The 18292-nt window shown below is 38.1% G+C and overlaps 2 protein-coding genes across 2 annotated transcripts; both read right to left on the bottom strand.

The window, feature by feature from the left end:
- Positions 1 to 4400: 4400 nt before the first annotated feature.
- On the bottom strand, positions 4401 to 14680 carry LOC123976130 (gamma-crystallin M2-like). The gene is made up of 5 exons (XM_046058021.1): positions 14586 to 14680; positions 14222 to 14464; positions 12782 to 12980; positions 5033 to 5289; positions 4401 to 4758 (listed from the first exon to the last, which is right to left on the bottom strand). The coding sequence occupies exons 1-5, from the start codon at positions 14592 to 14594 to the stop codon at positions 4486 to 4488; spliced, it is 981 nt and encodes a 326-aa protein (XP_045913977.1). The 5' UTR covers positions 14595 to 14680; the 3' UTR covers positions 4401 to 4485.
- A 1790-nt stretch (positions 14681 to 16470) lies between these two features.
- Positions 16471 to 17994, bottom strand: LOC123976074 (gamma-crystallin M3-like). Its single transcript, XM_046057884.1, has 3 exons — positions 17986 to 17994; positions 17627 to 17890; positions 16471 to 16798 (listed from the first exon to the last, which is right to left on the bottom strand). The coding sequence occupies exons 1-3, from the start codon at positions 17992 to 17994 to the stop codon at positions 16520 to 16522; spliced, it is 552 nt and encodes a 183-aa protein (XP_045913840.1). The 3' UTR covers positions 16471 to 16519.
- Between the last annotated feature and the right edge of the window lie 298 nt (positions 17995 to 18292).

The raw sequence follows: 18292 nt of genomic DNA, 5'->3' as shown, positions 1-18292 counted from the left end.
TGCCTGTCTTTAATTGAAAGCAGCCAGCTCAAATCTGTGGCAGTTAGAAATGCAACACATTAAAGTTTACTTTTACTTTTAAACTCAAATAAAACAGGACACAACATCCTGAGATGACAATGTGCAATGTCCTCCTGGTATTATTCCTTTTATAGATTGCCTATATTGTTTTTCTTTGTGTATTTTTATACTGCTTCTGTGTCTATCTATCAAACAGGAAGTGTAGAAAAAAATGCACCACCTCTCCAAAGACACACATTTTGCAATTTTGTAACTGTTTCATGTTTGATTTAATCCAGCATCACACATGACTGCTTCAAAGTCCATTCATCTCAGTGGGTGGCAGAGCAGTTTCTCCACTTTTAATTCCACTTTGATCTCTTTCCACTTCATTACCACTCGCTGCAGAGAGAAGACCGAGTCTGTCACCTGACTGTGTGCTAAATGTGGTGCTTTCATAGGCCGTTCTGATACAATGCAACTTTCCCTTTTTGTAATTTTGGAGCATTATCCCTGCAGATAGGTAATCGAGGAAACCATGGTACCCAGGTGCAAGAAAATGTTTTGATGCCACGTCCTGTATAACATCTTCAATCTGTGGTGCGGTTATTGTATCTCTACACTGTCTTGAGAAAGTTCTACAGACTGCATCAGCCACTAAACAAAGATCCAATCATCATTTAAGTGTCTTTTGTGTGATTTTTTGTTGTGACACCCAACACTGTGTAAACTTTTATTAACTTTTGGCCTATTTAAAGCATCACAAAGAACCTTGTCCATCCTCTCCATGCAAGTTAAAGAATATTCAGGCACTGTAGACATTGAATGAAGCATGATATTTCTATTATCCAAATCTACTGGACAATTAGTATTTGCTGGATCATTTAGGAGATATCTGACATTGTTTTCAGAACAACAGCAGCTATTTTAAAGGTTTCGGAGATGGTGCATTTGTCTAATAAGGTGTAGGAATTGTTAAGGCTGATATCTGATCAATCGTCTGCAGCCTCATGATTGTACTAGAACATAATCGAAAAATTGTGTCAGATTGAAACAGTTAACAAGAAGACAACCGACAGAGTAAAACAATTATTGCTGCATTTAGAACAATAATTTAAAAAGCAATAGTTATAATTTTTTAATTGTATTTGCAGCCAGCACTAAAAACTCCACTGGTACATCTTACCATTTGAAAGTAAAGGTTTCATTTTATGACTTTAGACTAAATGACCTGTACAGGTGGAAGTTTTTTTCCCTTTTGCAGGGTGCAGTTTGTGTTCTTCAAAACTGCTTGATCAGCGTCGGGGATGCCAGGACAGATCTGTGTGTGCTATAAAAAGTAGAGTTCAAACATCAGCTGAGCTCAGCAGCTCTGTAACTGATTTGCAACATCGCCTATATACTCATCTACTACTGTGTCCATATCACATCACTGATATTTATTCTTCCGTTTTGGCAGATCAACAAATGTGATATCATCTAACACGTCCTGTCAGGAAATTAGACACTGTTGTCTGACAGTTTCTTATCAAATGTGTCTGCAGGTTGTGGTTATGATGGCTTTCTCTTGCTAAATATGATTTTTTTTTTTGTTATTCAATGTTGTTTACAGCGCTCCAATACATGGTGTGAACAAGGGTAAGGGAAGAAGAAAACCAAATGTGTAAAAGGGGAAATATTGATGCTTGATAAATAAAGTATGACTCTAAGACTCTTGAAAAAGTCAAGTTAGATTAGTTCTAAAAACCAGATTACTCTTTAGCAATGATGTTGACTTAATTAATACACATTATCTGATAGATTTTAGGTACAAAGCTACTGTACAATTGTAAAATATTATAATTAAACAGACACCAATACATCATTTTGACTCAAAGTCATAATATTAATGTTTATATGAATCATAATGTTGACTTACCAAGTTTATTTAATAAAATACTGGTAAGATTTTTTTTTGTTTCATCCCCAACTTTACATCTATTTATGTATTTAGTTTAGTTCAGTTTATTACATTTATTTGTTGGAGACCATGCACAAAAAACATTAATTTCATACAAGAAGAATTTGCTAGTAGATAATCCTGTCTGCAGTCCTATGCTCAGACACTAATTTAACCAATGCAGTTATGACAAATACAAGTTTAAAATACAATAAACACCAACTTCAATCAAACATACACACACATTTCCACTATTAAACCCAACACTATGCAGTATATAGTATATCCATTCATCCATTGTCAACCGCTTATCCTGCGTACTGGGTCGCGGGAGGCTGGAGCCAATCCCAGGTGACATTGGGCGAAAGACGGGGTAAGCCCTGGACAGGCCGCCAATCCATCGCAGGGCCACACATAGACAAACAACCAGTCACACTCACACTCACACCTAAGGACAACTTAGGGTCTATACAGTATATAACAATATAGAAAAAAAACATTCCACTCAGCCTCTTCACAGGGAAAATATGGAAATCTACACTCTTTCAAATCATCAGCGAGCTTAAAAGTTGTACGAAGCCTTTCAGTGGTGGAGGCGCAGTGCTGTGAGTGTCTATGTGGAGTTCAAAGTCTTCATTGGAGCATTAAAGCTTGCGTGTCCTGTCCTGTGTAACAAAAATCCAGCACCACCAGGTGGCTCTTGTGCCCACATCCTGCATCCTTTGTATCCTGATAGTTAGATGACTTCTGTATCTCATGGTAACATTTTCATTAAAGTCTTCTCACATTACTTATGTTCTTTCACACTTTCTGACTCTTTAACCCAAACATGTGAACGTCAGCTCTGTTATGACGACCAGCTATGTGCTGCACAGTGGAGTGACTGCTATCAATCACGTTTTAATAAGGCATGCTTTATAAAGGATGTATAAGTTGTTACTAATGACTTTATTAATGATAACTTTTGGGTGAAAAATCCCTGTGGCTGGTAAGTCAACTAATTAATAAATGGTAATGCATGTCACACTTGTAACTAAGTAACCTACATTTACTGATGAAGTACAACTTTAAGGTGTGAATTGAGTATTTCCATTTTGATGCTACTTTATACTATTTTATTCTACTCGACTTAATCTCAGACATAATGAAGTACTTTTTACTCCACTAGGTACATTTTATAGTAATATTTACTAATTACTCCCTGTTATTTATTAAACAATCCATCCATCGTCAACTGCTTATCCTGCGTACAGGGTCGAGGGGGACTGGAGCCAATCCCAGCTGACATCGGGCGAAAGGCGGGGTACACCCTGGACAGGTCTTAAACAATCCAATAGTAAATAAAATAGTTAAAATTAGATCCACCAGCATGCAATAAAAGTACAATGCTACTTACAAGTAGCATTAATAATAATCTATATAGTATAACACTCATATGGATTATTTATCTGATTATGAGTTGTTTAAAATACTATAGATTAAGTGATTAATTGCAGTATTGCTTATTATTGTTAATTAGTAGTTAATCATTAGATTTACAGGATAAGCCAAGAGCAAATGTTAGTAGGTCATCTGTAATACATTAATTTATTTCTACAACAAACCATCAAGTCATTAAGTGTAGATGGTCAAACATTGTAAAATGGATTTTGCTCCAGATGCTGTGCAGCACTTTTACAGAAGGTCAGAGTTCAAACAATCCATTGGAGATGATTACCTCATGAACTGGAGCCAGCTAGAGATTTTGCACAACCCGGTAACCCGAACCTGATCTATAGAGCATTACTATATTGTTTATTAACTATTAAATAAAGCCATCAATTACAATGTATAAACTCTTTATCAAGGCGGCCTTATTAGAAAGTGGTATCTAAAGACTGACTCCATTATTGTGACGCCAGTTTGTCAGATAGTTTTATCTGAAGCAATCGAGTAAATTAAAATAAATAGACAATCCTCTGTCGGCTTTTATATTCTGCTGGTGCACCAGCTGGTTCGTGAATTGTGTTGATCTGCTCTGCTGTATTTTTCTCTGGCACAGGCTGCCATCTAAGAACAATGGCTGCTAGTTGGTGAATCTTCTTGAATCATCTGTGGGCTTTTGCAGCTTTTCTGTTGTTGTGGTTTAATCGTGCGCTCATCAGCCACCAGATGTTAGGAGCCACTGCTTAGCTATCAGCCTAAAATGTCTCCTCGATCAGCAGGTTGGTGCAGAGAAAGTCCTCTAAAATCTGAGGTTCCCTGAAATACATTATCCACTAGATATTCATGGCCCCCAGAGGATGGACCCTAAGGTTTTTGGGGACTCCCTGACCTTTCAGCTAGTGTCTATAGCTTTTACTTGCAAACAAGACATTAGAATTTTTATTGGGTGATTGTCAGTAAACTGAATTCTCCCCAGAGGATGCACAATGTAAGGTCCTACTGCCATGCCCATGCTCAAAAATCACTCCCATTCTGCTGTAGTTTGTGTGCTTTTATTTGCATGTCTGTTAAGTTCAGAGCAATGAGCGGCAGGAGGGGAGAAACAAGAAGTGGAAAGTGGTCTAAAAGTCCACAACACGTTTAATGGAGCCTACAGACGGGTGAAGGGCCCCCCACTCTACATGCCGTCTGTATTCGCCCTTCTCCAGCAGGTACTGGCGTCCACCATAGTTTGGATGCTCGTAGAAGACCCAGACGCCGTCCTGCACGTGAGCCGAGTTAACGTCCCGGTAGCGCCAGCGGTCCAGCAGGTTGGGCATGTCCTCACTGAACTCGATCATCTGGCCGCTGAATTGTGGACGTTCGTAGATGCGCATCCTGTACCTGCTGGAAGGCTTGAACATCAAACCACCAAAAAATAACTCATTAATTAGTGAGCTTTAGAGGTTCTACAGGGCAGATTTATTTATCCTTGGACAGAGCCAAACTGGCTGTTTCCCCCGTCTCGCTTACAGATGCAGGCTAAAAACAAGTAAAAAGTCTTCATGCTTGGTCTGAAATAATTTCATAGGTTCATAAGTGATATAAACACCCAAGAATTTAAATTACAGTAAAAAAAAAAAACTGTATGCTGATCTGGAGTCTGATTTCATATTTTTTAGGACTTACATATCTGATGAGACGGCAGGAGTGGATGGTGTCATTGAAGCCGTTCCAGCTCTGGAAGTTGGGGTACTCCCCTCTCACGAGGACGTACTGGTAGCCCATGTAATGGGGTCTCTCATAGATGACCCAGGCCCCGTTCTCCACACGGATGGAGTTGCAGCGGCTGACGTGGGAGCTGATCTCAGGGCAGTCACTGCTGCATTCGTAGTAATGACCCTGGAAGTTCTTGTCCTCATAGAAGAAGATCTGCAAGCATGGCTCTGCATTAGACCAATACATCTACCATCAGAAAAAACACTACCACTGCAATTATTACCACTAGCACCATTATACAAGTCTGCTAATACCATCACCTTTAAATTATTAAAGGGTTATTCCATTTGGTTAAAATTTTGGTCTTTTTCTTATAGTTTCATAGCTATCATTATTAGTAATGATAACAACATAATTACCAAAATATTAGCTGAGATCTGGGAATTCTGCAACAGTGCTACATCCAAGTCTGATAGGTCAAGAAACTCAAGGAGTCAGACGATCAGACAGGCTGTAAAAATGCCAACAGTTTATCTAAACCACTTTATTTGGAAGGGAAAACAAAAGTTAGTGCACCTGAAATGTCGGTAATAATCCCTCATTCCACAGGAAAACTGTGTGTGCACAGCTAAGGTAAGTACAGCAGGTCAAATTAGAACCAGGAAGGAGGTCTGTATATGTGGCTGATGTTTACAATGTGCCCCACTGAACGTCTTTTTAGACGCCTCATTTCCAGATCCCAGCGATAAAATCGGTGAGTACAATACTATTGTGTTTTATTGATCAAAATGAAAACTTTAATCCAGCATTGTCCTTTAGTGTGTCCTAATTTAGCTTTGTTCTGTGTCAGATGGAGTTGTAAATAGGCAACTGTTTGCTAACATGTTTGCCGTAATAGCCTTATATGGTAGTGATATGTAAAATGTCATGTTTTTAGCATGTTATGCTGCCCCCAAGTGGGCAAAAAAAAAAAAAAAAACAACAAAACTGCAGCTCCAAAGTTTCCCTGACTTTTAAAAGCACAAAAATTTTTTGTGCAAATAAGTATTAGGCAGACAAATTGTAAACCAAAACTTTGCACAGAAGCTTGAAAAGTTAAATGGGATGAGAAGAATATTAAACTGCTATGTTTTATCAAAGAGCTTTTAATTAATTATGTAATTCCAATAGTTGTCTAACTCAAATCATATAGCTCTTCATAATGAATTGTATCTTCATTAGTATCGGACAAGTTTGCAGTTCGACTGAATATCGGTTTGATTCTTGAAGAACAATACACCAGTTAGCATGAGGTGCATCACGGTGTCAATGTGTTGAACAGTTACAGTACTCACCTTTCCTATACGCTGCATAATCACCTTCTGTTCCTTCTCACCCAATCAAATTCAAGCCCCTCAGTCCCACTGCATTACTGATGGTCCACGTTCATATAAAGGCTGATGAAATGCAGTGCCAGTCGAATTATTGTCATTCAAATGAGCTCTCCATTAACTTTGGCACATTAGCTGATGCTGCAGTTGTATCAAAGTACATGGCCTTTTTATGCTGTCTTTGAGTACTCCGGTGTTGATGCAAACATTTTGACTGGATGCTGATCGACTCTAGAAAAAGACTTGGCTGGATTGAGATTTAATGCATATGGGTTGTTCTGTTATTTTGTTTTACAATTTGATGCTGTAAAATTGTTTTTCATGTAGTGAAAACACAATGTTCACTCACATCATTTCTATAGCAACACTTTTACTTCTTTCAACAGTCATTTTTAAAATCACACCAGGTTGTTCTTACATAATCTTGTATTATTTTTAGTTGTGGTTTTAAGTGTTTACAGGATTACTTGTCTTCCTATTTTCATTATTCGATATGTAGTTTTGCTGGCACAAAGACCATATTTTCCCCGAAGGATAATAGTTTAGTTTGAATACATTTTGTCTTGAAAATAAAAACTAAACAGACCTTTAATTAGGTCTAGTTTATTTTCAGTATACGTGTAAATACAGTAAATATGAGCAGCAAGGAGAATATACACAAATTAATATAACAATAAAAATAAAATATATATATTTCAAAATAATGAAAATAAATGCAAAAAAGTGCAGCTGTTAATGGGATGCGTATTTTTATTTCAGTTGTATTTGTTTTCTCTTATATAAAATCATATCACTCAGTTTAACATATGATATCACTGGCTCCCACTGTTGAAATACTGCTCCTGTACATTTTAAATCATTATTGTATTCAAACATATTACTATTCCTGTTTGCTTAAATTTTGGTAAATGTGCCCATATTTGAGTAGCAAAATAAATACTGATTTTTTGTTTAAAGAATGCTACATTTCTAAAAAAAAAAAAAAAAGAAAAGTAAAATATGTTTCATATGGCAGATTCTTAGGGAAAAAGATGAAATAAATAAAAAAGTGCATAATTATATATCATGAATTTATTATATCATATCTAAATTGTTTATTAAGATGTGAGTCAGCCTCCATGAGTTCCATACCTGAAAGAAAGAAATGAAGGATACTGAATATGTGCTATATCCAATTACAGCTTAATTTGGGCAAGAAGAAGGAGCTGTGTTGGGATGACAAACAAGCAAACACCCTCCCAAACCTAGCAGTTGCAAAACCACCATTTTTGCAATCAAAAGAGCTGGATGTACTGTAATCGTTTTCTGCCGCTGACTAACCAAGTAATTCACTAGCAGTTACAGGTCTGATTACATAAAAAATATTTCCAATAAATCCATACAGTGAAACTATGAGGGTCATCCATCTATACCAGCAGGTCATGTGACAGCTGTGGTGGTAGTTTTGAAGAAAGACCTGCAGACTCACAGGCCCAGATGACAAATGGTTTCAGAGCACGGACATAGACGACTAACAAACAAAACAAACAACAGAAAACCCTAAAAAACCAAGCATGTAAAGTATAAAAGCTCCTTAGACTGTTTTAGCATTTAACATACTATGATACAATACTCTTAACTTAAGGTCTACTTACTAGCTTCTTCCAATCCCTTTCAACTACATCTCATGGTCATCATCATCAGATGAGTTTGGGGTTACGACCACCTGTTATCACGTGACCAAAGTCCCATGCTTGTCACATGTTGACAACTGATGGTGTCTTGAGATGCGGTTGAAAGCCCTGGAATGAAGCAAGTAAGTGAACCTTGAGTTAAGAAAATTATTCTTGTTGGGTAGATTTTATATGTTACGCAATTGAACTGAAATTTAGTTTATAATAGTTTATATAAATAGTATACATATAGTAAATGGTCTGGTTTGGCACAATTTATCTCGCTTAACTTATGTTCCTAATGATGCGACAGAACCTGATGGTGTCATTGATGTCCAGCCAGTGCTGGTAGATACTCTCACGGGCTTAAGACATACAGGTAGCCCATGTAGTTTGGTCTTTCGTAGATTACCCAGAATCCCCCCTCCACTCCGAAGGAGTTGCAGCGGCTGAAGTACGTGTGCAGGTTGCTGGAGTCATTGTCGCACTTGTGGAATTGACCCTGAAAGTTTCTGTCCAGATGATGATCTGAAAAATGAATAGTTTCAAAAGAATATTATGTGTGTAAGTCTGTGAAGTGGCTTTTATACAATCACACTTTTTACATACATGCATTTAGTTTGCACATATTCATCTTTAAAGATACTACATCAGCTGTACTGCATTAAATATGTGGCACAAAATATGTGTTTTATGTATTTACCTTCTCCATAGTTAATATCAGTAGGTTTGGTTTTATATAAAACATTAAAGCAACCACATCCAATTTTCTTTTTATACAGAACAAGAACAATAAAACAAGGCACATGGTTTGCTTTGTGTGAACTGGATTATTCAATCAGCGGTTCAAATATTTATCCAGGCTTATCATATTGTTCACAAGCAGTGAATCCTGTTTCCCTAAACAATGCAAATGCAAAGTGCAAAGCATCACAAAGCCACTGGATGCAGCAAAGCGTGCTGACAAAAACAAGGCCACTGCAGGACATCTGGTTTGATATGAAACGCTTTGAGCTGAGTCAGTGACAAAGCAGGAAGGCAGGAAGGCCCCAGAGGCTCTACAGGAGAGGGTTACACTCACTGCATAACTGATTCATATTAAACAAAGAGCATTCTTCACCTTGAATATTATTGTTTGACAAAATATCTCACTTACCACTATTATGGGGATGATGTTATTCTCCATGAAAACTGAGCAAACTTCATCTGCTGATGAAGACTGTGAGATGCAGCTGAAAGCTCCAGAAAAAGCAACAACTCCTCCAAGTGAAATGACAAAATGCATCATTTGTAACTGCCTTCCAGAACGAAAAATATAAGTGTTTTCTGATCTAATGTCCCTATCGACAGGATGACAAAACTGCTGCAAAACTATCTAAACTGATATGTAGTTAAGGTCTGGTTAGGTTTAGGAAACAATAGTCTTCATGTTTAAAAGAAACCAGCATTGACAGTATGCATTCTTATCTCATTAATGCATGTTACTAACTCGACTTCTTCCGTCTCACGTAGTTTTGTGCTTTCTTGTCAACAGGTGTTTCTGGCCCAGAAGCTGTGGTTGCGGGCTTCCTGCTGCCCCCATGTTCCTGCTTGACACCCGGTGCAACAATTGCTAACATTAGCTCAAGTAATCATGACTGTGAATTGTTTTTATCTTATTTTACCAATAAGGTGGTGTCAATCAGAGCCTCTATTACCCCCGCGGCCTCTTACTCAGAGGTCCCTCACCAGCAACAAGAGAGTTTTAACCAGTTTTATCCCATCAACTTGTCTGAGCTTTTAAAAACAGTATCACAAATGAGAGTGTCCTCCAGCCCACTTGATGTAATACCTATAAAGTTTTTACTGGCCCCATTTGATCTCTGTTTTTAACAGCTCCCTATCTACTGGTTGTGTCCCTGATTATTTTAAAACGGCTTGCGTGAACCCACTTTTAAAGAAACCTGGTTTAGATCCCTCCCTCCCACAAAATTTTAGACCAATTTCAAAAGTGCCTTTTATTGCAAAGATTCTAGAAAGAATTGTGTCCAAACAGCTGCTCACTGTACTGGAAAATAACAAATTATCTGTCTGTTTCAGGAAGTACCACAGCATTGAGACTGCCCTGCTTAAAGTCACCAATGACCTTTTAATGTCTGCTGATGAAGGTATGTGCTCAGTCCTGGTACTCCTGGACCTTAGCGCTGCTTTTGACACCATTGATCACAACATCATGTTAGACAGACTGAGTCACTGGGTGGGGATCTCTGGTACTGCCCTAGAATGGTTTCCATCCTACCTGTCAAATAGGAAGTTTTGTGTGTCTGTAAACAACTATGTCTCTTCATTCTGTCCAGTTAAATATGGTGTGCCTCAGGGTTCAGTCTTAGGATCCATTTTATTTTCCTTGTATCTGCTTCCCCTTGGACATATTATCCTTAAACATGGTATTTCTTTTCATATTTATGCTGATGACACACAAATGTACTTGCCCGTCAGATCCACAGACCGTGGAATGCTGAGTTCACTTAACAACTACCTTTGTGAAGTTAAAAAATGGATGTCAAATAATTTCCTCCAGCTGAACTCAGGCAAAACAGAAATCCTGGTCATCGGGAACCAGCAGATGGCAGTATTTGTTTTGCCATCTGCTGGTTCCCTAGTAAATCACATTAAGCCTGTGGCAAAGAACCTTGGTGTTTGGTTTGATAGTAATTTAAATTTCGAGCAGCACACCACAAAGCTTGTTCAATCATGTTTTTATCAACTTAGAAATATAGCAAAAATTCGATCTATGTTAACTTTTAAGGACACTGAGACCATTTTACGCGCCTTCATCTCATCACGCCTGGATTATTGCAACAGCCTTTTCGGTTGTTTAACCCAAAAATCTACTGATCGACTCCAGACTGTCCAGAACTCAGCTGCCAGGCTTTTAACCAGAACAAAGAAATATGACCACATTACCCCTATTTTAGCTTCATTACACTGGCTCCCAGTATGTTTTAGAATTTAAAATTTTATTGATCACTTTTAAAGCTCTTCATGGCCTCTCGCCTTGTTATATTTCTGAACTTTTAGTCCCATACACACCAGCACGTACCTTGAGATCCTCGGACAGAGGTCTGCTGTCTGTTCCAGAGTCTCGACTGAAAACTAAAGGGGACAGAGCGTTTGCTGTCAGGGCCCCGAGACTCTGGAACAGCCTGCCCGAGGAAATCAGGTCAGCTGAGTCAGTGAACTCTTTTAAGTCTCTTCCTAAAACATACTTTTATAGGAAAGCCTTTCCCGATCTTATTTGACTTTATTTCATCCTTTTTATTTTATTCTATTTTACTTATTTTATATTTATCTTAAACGTGTATTTTAGTCTTTTCAATGTTTTCTTGCTTTTATCTTGTATTGTTTCTGTATTATTGATTTTTGGGTATTATTGTCTTTACACTTGTTAAAGCACTTTGTAACTTGTTTTTGAAAAGTGCTCTACAAATAAAGATTATTATTATTATTATTATTATTATTATTATTTCTTTGTGGATATTGTGTTGGCTGCTTATCCCGCTACATCTCTCTGATTAGCCGAGTGTGTGTGTGAGTCCTAATGTTTTGGTGACCCACCTGACCTTTCCTCTAGTGCCACTGTCAGGACAATATCTGTACTTAAAAAAAAAAAGGAAAATCTAGTCTCCATTTCAGACACTCCACCATCACACTTCATTTTAATGAAGTACAGCAGATATTCTGTATGTAGATCCTGTACAGATGTATTAATAATAAATTTCCTGATATAGTGCATTGCATAGAGGAGGTTAGCCAACAATTTTTATTCCACCCTCCCTGGTTGAAATTATACAAGTCATTTAAATGAGGTGCAGTTGTGTTAGAATATTTAGTCATTCTCAGATGAATGTTTTATTATTTCAAGTTATCAAACACTTACGTCATCCTCACAATTTACTCTATCTTTACCTTCTTTCTCCTCTGTCGTTTTTGTTCTGCTCTTTTTATAAAGTTGAGGGGAATGCCTTCATGGGGATAATGAGACATTTAAAGGGTCACTCCACCAATTTGACTTACTCAATAGTCTATTAAGTAAGACGTACTAAGCCAGTGCAAGCAGTTTTATAATAATCAGTTTTTACCCAAACTCAGTTTTAGAGGTGTGGGGATTTACCAGACAGGGAGGGTCTAATGAAGGAGGCTACTAAGATGCATTAGGAGAATTAAAAATCAGGATATATCTGCAGCTGTTGCTTTGACTATTTAAAAAAATCTTCTTTTAATTTTTAATCAGCAACCAAACTTCATGGAAGTACTAAACTAAATCCCTGAAGTACCCCTTTAAGTTGTGAGAAAACAATATTCTAGTGTTAAATATCTCAAATTAGAACGATCAAATAATGTGATAAATATGAGGGGCATTTGTTATTATAAAATAATGAAGCTGTGATCACGCCTTATTAGCAACCACAGCTGCTATAGTCTTCCATATCATTGGTCCATAATTGCAAACCAGTGGTTTAACATGAGAGATATTTAAAGATGATCCATAAGAACAGTCATTTTTGAGTTTGCTTCTCATTTATTGATGGTGTTGTGTCAGTGTAGGCATCTGGAAAGGTCTTGAATCACTTTCTTGAGTTAAAACTCTGTGATCCTACGGAAGGATCCAACACCAGGCGAGGACGCCCCCCAGTCGCTGTGTTGCCGGTACTCGCCTTGTTCTAGGAGGTACTGGTGCCCCCTGTAGTTGGGGAGGTCGTAGAACACCCAGGCACCATCGGTCACCACACAGGAGTAAGCCTCACGCATCTTGTAGGTATCATACACTGAAGGACAGTCATCAGAGCACTCAATCATCTGCCCTCCGAAGTCGGGCCTCTCGTACAGCCTCAGCTTCCACGCACTGCCATACGCCTAAAAACAGAAGTAAAAAGAAAAAGAAAGCTGTGACAATTCATGGCTAGAGCTGGATATCATTTTCAATACCAGTGCTGATAAAATTCCTGAGCTTCAGTACTAGTCCCAAAAACAGAACTTTTACTACAAATGTTAAATGTTGTTTAAACAAAAACACCTGCACATGGCAAAATTTTGAAGACCTTCAATGTCCACTTTTAGTACTTAAATGTTTTTGAGTTACTGAGATGATCCTTTTGTCCTGGGAAATATACAGTATTTTCAGGCTAAAACACTCACTGAACCCGCTAAACCCAAAAAAGTATGAAACTTGCAGGTTTTCCAGTTCATGTGGAATTAGTACATTTATTCTGTATGTTTAATTGTATCTAACTGTTTAGCGAATATTTCCATCTGCATTGTCCTTACAATTATTTAAATATGTATATAGTTATATCAAGGCTCTTGAGGCTCTTTATATTACTTATTGTTATTATCTTTTGGTCACTTTGGGGAAGAACACCTTTGGCGTGTTGTGGCTAACACGTTATAAAATTCTTGCCAGTTTTCACAACCAGCAGACACAAAGCAACATTAGCCTTAATTTTGAGTCGGGTTTCCGGTCTTTTGATGAATTTTCACTTTCCTTTTAGCTTTGTTATTTCTCCACCAGCTCTAGAGAAAAAACATATCTGTCTCTTTAGCTGTTAAATGCTCCGCTATGGTTAGCCGCTAGTCGCTACCAAGAGCAGCTTGTGCAAATAGTGTTCACCTGGCTTTGGTGCTTGACAGATTTAAGAGAGCGGTGAGACTGAAAAACACTATAGTACAAGTACAAGTACAAGTACAAGTACAAGTTGTAAAATAAAAACAATGAGCTGAAAGATGCTAAAAAGCTCTATAGAGCCAAGGGAAACATCAGTTGCATGATCTTGATGGGTTTGTCACTACAAGTGACAACTTTGACATAAGTCACTTAGGCCATTGTTAATATAAAAGTGTTGGTTATTAACTTTTAGCCATGCTTGTCAGCTTGTACATTCCCCTTTAACACGTCTTGGCTAACTTATTAGCAAATTGCTGCCAAATATGCTTGCTATTGTCAGCTCATTCAGTCTGTTGGCTTAAACGTGTTCACAGAGCTCAGTCCAGTGCTGCTGTTCACAGCCCAAACACTTTTCTAAAACTATCCAGAAAAAGTATACCTAAAATCCTCCACTGACATAAATGCTTGAAGAAACCTGAATGAGGACTCTTACATTCTTTATGGTACGACAGGATTTGACGTTGTCGCTGAAGGCCATCCACTGTTGATTGTCGGCGTACTCCCCAGGGCTGAGGATGTACTGGAAACCCTTGTAGCTGGGTCTCTCATAGATCACCCACACACCGCTCTCCACCCTGATGGAGTTGCAGCGGCTGAAGTATGTGTGCAGGTCAGCACAGTCACTGCTACAGTTGTAGCAGCGGCCCTGGAATTTCTTCTCCTCAAAAAACGTGATCTGTGGCAAAGGTAAGAGGAAAAACTTCACATACACAATGTAAGTATTTTCTGAACCTCAATATCTTTGAAGGAACAATTGTCTTTAAAAAGCATACTTGTTGTAGTAGGTTTTATCTTACCTTCCCCATTTGGATGCCCTGTAAACCTCATTCTTTGCTGCAGCCCCATGAAAGTATTTATTGATAAACAAAATGTGCAGAGTGAGTCAAGTCTTTCATACACAAATGAGGTAGATTTACATATCAGCAAAATGGCTTGGTGCTGTTTGATTTGCCTTTGTTCCAGTCTGATGATGACTCTGTATCAAACACATGCTGGAACAGTGAAGGCAGAGGGTCAGTGTCAGACAGTGATGGACAGAAACGATTTGGCAGTGTTAAACTAGCTCCTGTGTTTTCATGACAGCTGCAAATGATTTGACCGGCCATCTATCTGCAGTAACACTTAACCATGTGTTGTTCTTATTTTTTACTGCTCCTTCTATTAAATGTACTTTACTTAAAACACTGCCTGCTTGAGGTAGTTGGTTCTGCTTTCGATGCATGTTAATACAGATGTAAACACCTGTAATTTAATGTGTGTAAGAAATCGTCAAATCTTTCAAGTAACAATACCACACCGAACACTGTTACAAGTAATGTGCATTTAAAAGTTTAATAGAATAAAAGTAAAAATGTATTAGCATTAACATACACTTGAAGTACTATATACTATATTGGATTATATTTATTGATGCATTAAAGTTTGTATCACTTCAATGTTTCAGCTGGTAAGTGGGGCTAGTTTAATCTATAGTAATATATCAAAATGTATTTGTTGAATATATTGTGTATTAATGATATGAATCTACAAAGTAACTAGTATCTAAGGGTTTAAAATGACTGTGGTGGTGTAAAAATTCAAAATTGTTTCCTCAAAAAATGTAGTGAAGTAGAAGTATAAAGTAGCATAAAATGGAAAGTAAAGTACAACAAAATTGCACAAGTACAGTACGTGAGTAAATGCACGTAGTCATTTTGATCTAATGTGAAAAGCATAAAGAAATTATGTAATATGTTATATAATATCTATAAATTTTCTTATATTTGCGCATCCTCTTCTTATGTCTTTTTAAATGTGACCATGTTACTGACTCCTGTTATAAAGGGTGAGTTTTGTGGTAAGCTGGCAAAAAATATATACTAGAATTTGGACATTATGAGTAAAAATCTTTTCTGAAAGTAGGGACATCCAGTGAGGTATTTATACGAGAAATTAAGACTTTATAGCCAAGAGTGGTGAAAGCAGTCCCCCTGTGGATTTGCCAAAAGCTTATTTTTATGTTTCAGGAATTGAATGATGCAGATGACCTATTTCATGTTTCGTGTAAGCTCGTGTTTGATGGTATCACCTGGCCAACACACTGAATTTAGCCTACGCACGTCATCTTTGTTATACACCAAAGGTGCTTGCTGTTTTGGAGAGGTCAATTCAAGAAAAGCAGGTTATGTTTTTGGATAATTAGGTGCTACATATAATCAAAATCACAAAGTCCTCTATGTACAGTATATATGACAATTTTACAGCAATGCAGGTGAAAAGGGAGTTTCCAGAGTGCTATTTTCTTTCTTTCTTTCTTTCTTGGTAAGTGGCTAGTTAGCTGTTTTTATTGTGTTGTGCTTTCACATGAAATTGTTGACAATGATAGCTTGTTTGAGAAACTGTGGACTGAAACTTTGCCACTTTCTATCTACTATAAATGCTTCAGTTGTTCCACACTTCATGAATGCTGCAACATTTCATCCCCATAGGAAGTCGTATGTAAAAATAAAATAACTTTTACAAAACACTGACTAAATGCTCGCTGATACTGATACTACTATCTGAAATTGTGAATCAATTTCCCAAAAAACGCTGACATGATGTGAAAGGAAACACCTGCACAGGGCCAACCAGTAGGAGTCACTATTCACTTTTGAAATAATATTATTTTGCATTTGAATGACAGGCATGAATCAGAGCCACTGGATTTCAGCTTGCTTTATTTTTCCACCCAGTACATTTACAGTTTGAGTTAGCAGGAGTCCATGATGCGCCTGATGGAGCTGAAGCTTGTCATGTTGCTCATCCCCATCTCTCTGAGGTTCCTGTACTCTCCTGGTCTGAGGTACAGCATCCTGCCTCTGTAGTTGGGCTGCTCGAACATCAGCCAGTGGCCGTCCATCACGTTGCAGGACTGGCAGTCAGACATGTGGAAACGATCCATCATATTGTCACAGTCGTCCATCAGCTCGTGCATCTGGCCGCCGAAGTTCTCCTTCTCATAGATCCTCATTCGGAAGGGTCCCCTGTGCTGTGGATGAAGAAACATCAGGGAAATGATTGTGGACCTCTGAACTGAAAATGAAAATTCAAACTAACCTTTAGATCTATACATTACAACTGTAGTTTTACACTTATGTAATTACGTGATAATTAACTTGAGGTTACTAAAACAACCACAGCCGTTCTTGGCCTCCGCACTGGTGATCTTAAAAGCTTTGAAGTATTAAAAATGTTTAAAACTGGCGTAGGTATAAAAATAACACACTGATAAGCCCATCTTATCTTTTAATTACAAAGTGAGTTTGAAAATAACATTTGTGAAAGCAACATTTGCACCAAATTCAGAGTGGAATCACGGTTTCATTGGTATCTGAACAAACTGATTTGTGAGAAACTGTTCTAGTCAAGGTCCACTTACAGGCTTTTTGAGAAGCTTTCAGCCATATCTCACAGCCTTCCTCAGCTAATGTAACCTGCTTAGGACTTATCACGTAATCGAAGTTTGGTACTTAGGTTACGGGACTACACCTGAGCAGGTTATGACAGATGTGTTTTCAAGGTTAGAAGGAACATCTATGCTTAGTTTACATTGAAATATTATCCTTTTGCATTTGCTCCATTCACACATTTGTGCTCAACACTGAAAATAATGTTGCTGGAGTCCAACATAGGGGAGGGTGTTCTTTTACCTCTGTCAATTTACAGAATCCGTCTTTGGCAGATTATAAATTGCAATGCAAATGGCTTGTAAATCTTTTTAGTTGGTGTTGTCGATGCACCAGCCCTTCAGTATTGACTTGAATTGCAGCAATGTGTGACTGGGCCCTAATGCATGAGCAGGAGCTTGTCCACCTACCACTGGGATCATGCGACTGGACCGAATGCAGTCGCTCATACTCATTCCCATCAGGCGCTGGTTGTCTGGATACTCGCCCCTCCTCACCAGCATCTGATGGCCCATGAAGTTGGGCTTCTCATAGACCATGAAGAGGCCACTCTCCACCCTGCAGGAGTTGCACCTGCTCAGGTAGGAGGTGAGCTCGGGGCAGTCACTGCCGGTCTCATAGGAGCGACCCTGGAAGTTCCGGTCCTCATAGAATATGATCTGCAAAGAACGATGTCAAAGAAATATATCAACTTTATTAACAATTTGTCCATCACTTTAAATCTTTTTTAATGTTATTGTGCCTCTGATGTTTTGAAAGTTTCACTTACCTTCCCCATGGTCACAGTATTTGTGTGCTAATCTCAGATGTACAGCTTCAACATCGACCCTTTTTATACATTACACAGCAGTAGTATTTCCACATGGCTTGTGCTGAAACCTTTGAGTCATCACTCTATATTGTAGCACAGTGCAGCACTAAAGGGCAGCAGACTTTACTGTATGACAGAATCTGCAATAGTAATTGTGAACTGAATGTTGGGTTTTATGCTCGCTTCCAGCAACTTCAACTGTTTAATTCGTATCTCTTCTGTAAAAAAAATCTATGTGGTGTGAATATCAGATCTGAAGAAGAGA

Source organism: Micropterus dolomieu, linkage group LG01 (assembly GCF_021292245.1).
Source record: "Micropterus dolomieu isolate WLL.071019.BEF.003 ecotype Adirondacks linkage group LG01, ASM2129224v1, whole genome shotgun sequence".
Classification (NCBI taxonomy): Eukaryota; Metazoa; Chordata; class Actinopteri; order Centrarchiformes; family Centrarchidae; genus Micropterus; species Micropterus dolomieu.
This window is presented reverse-complemented; position numbering and strand designations above follow the sequence as displayed.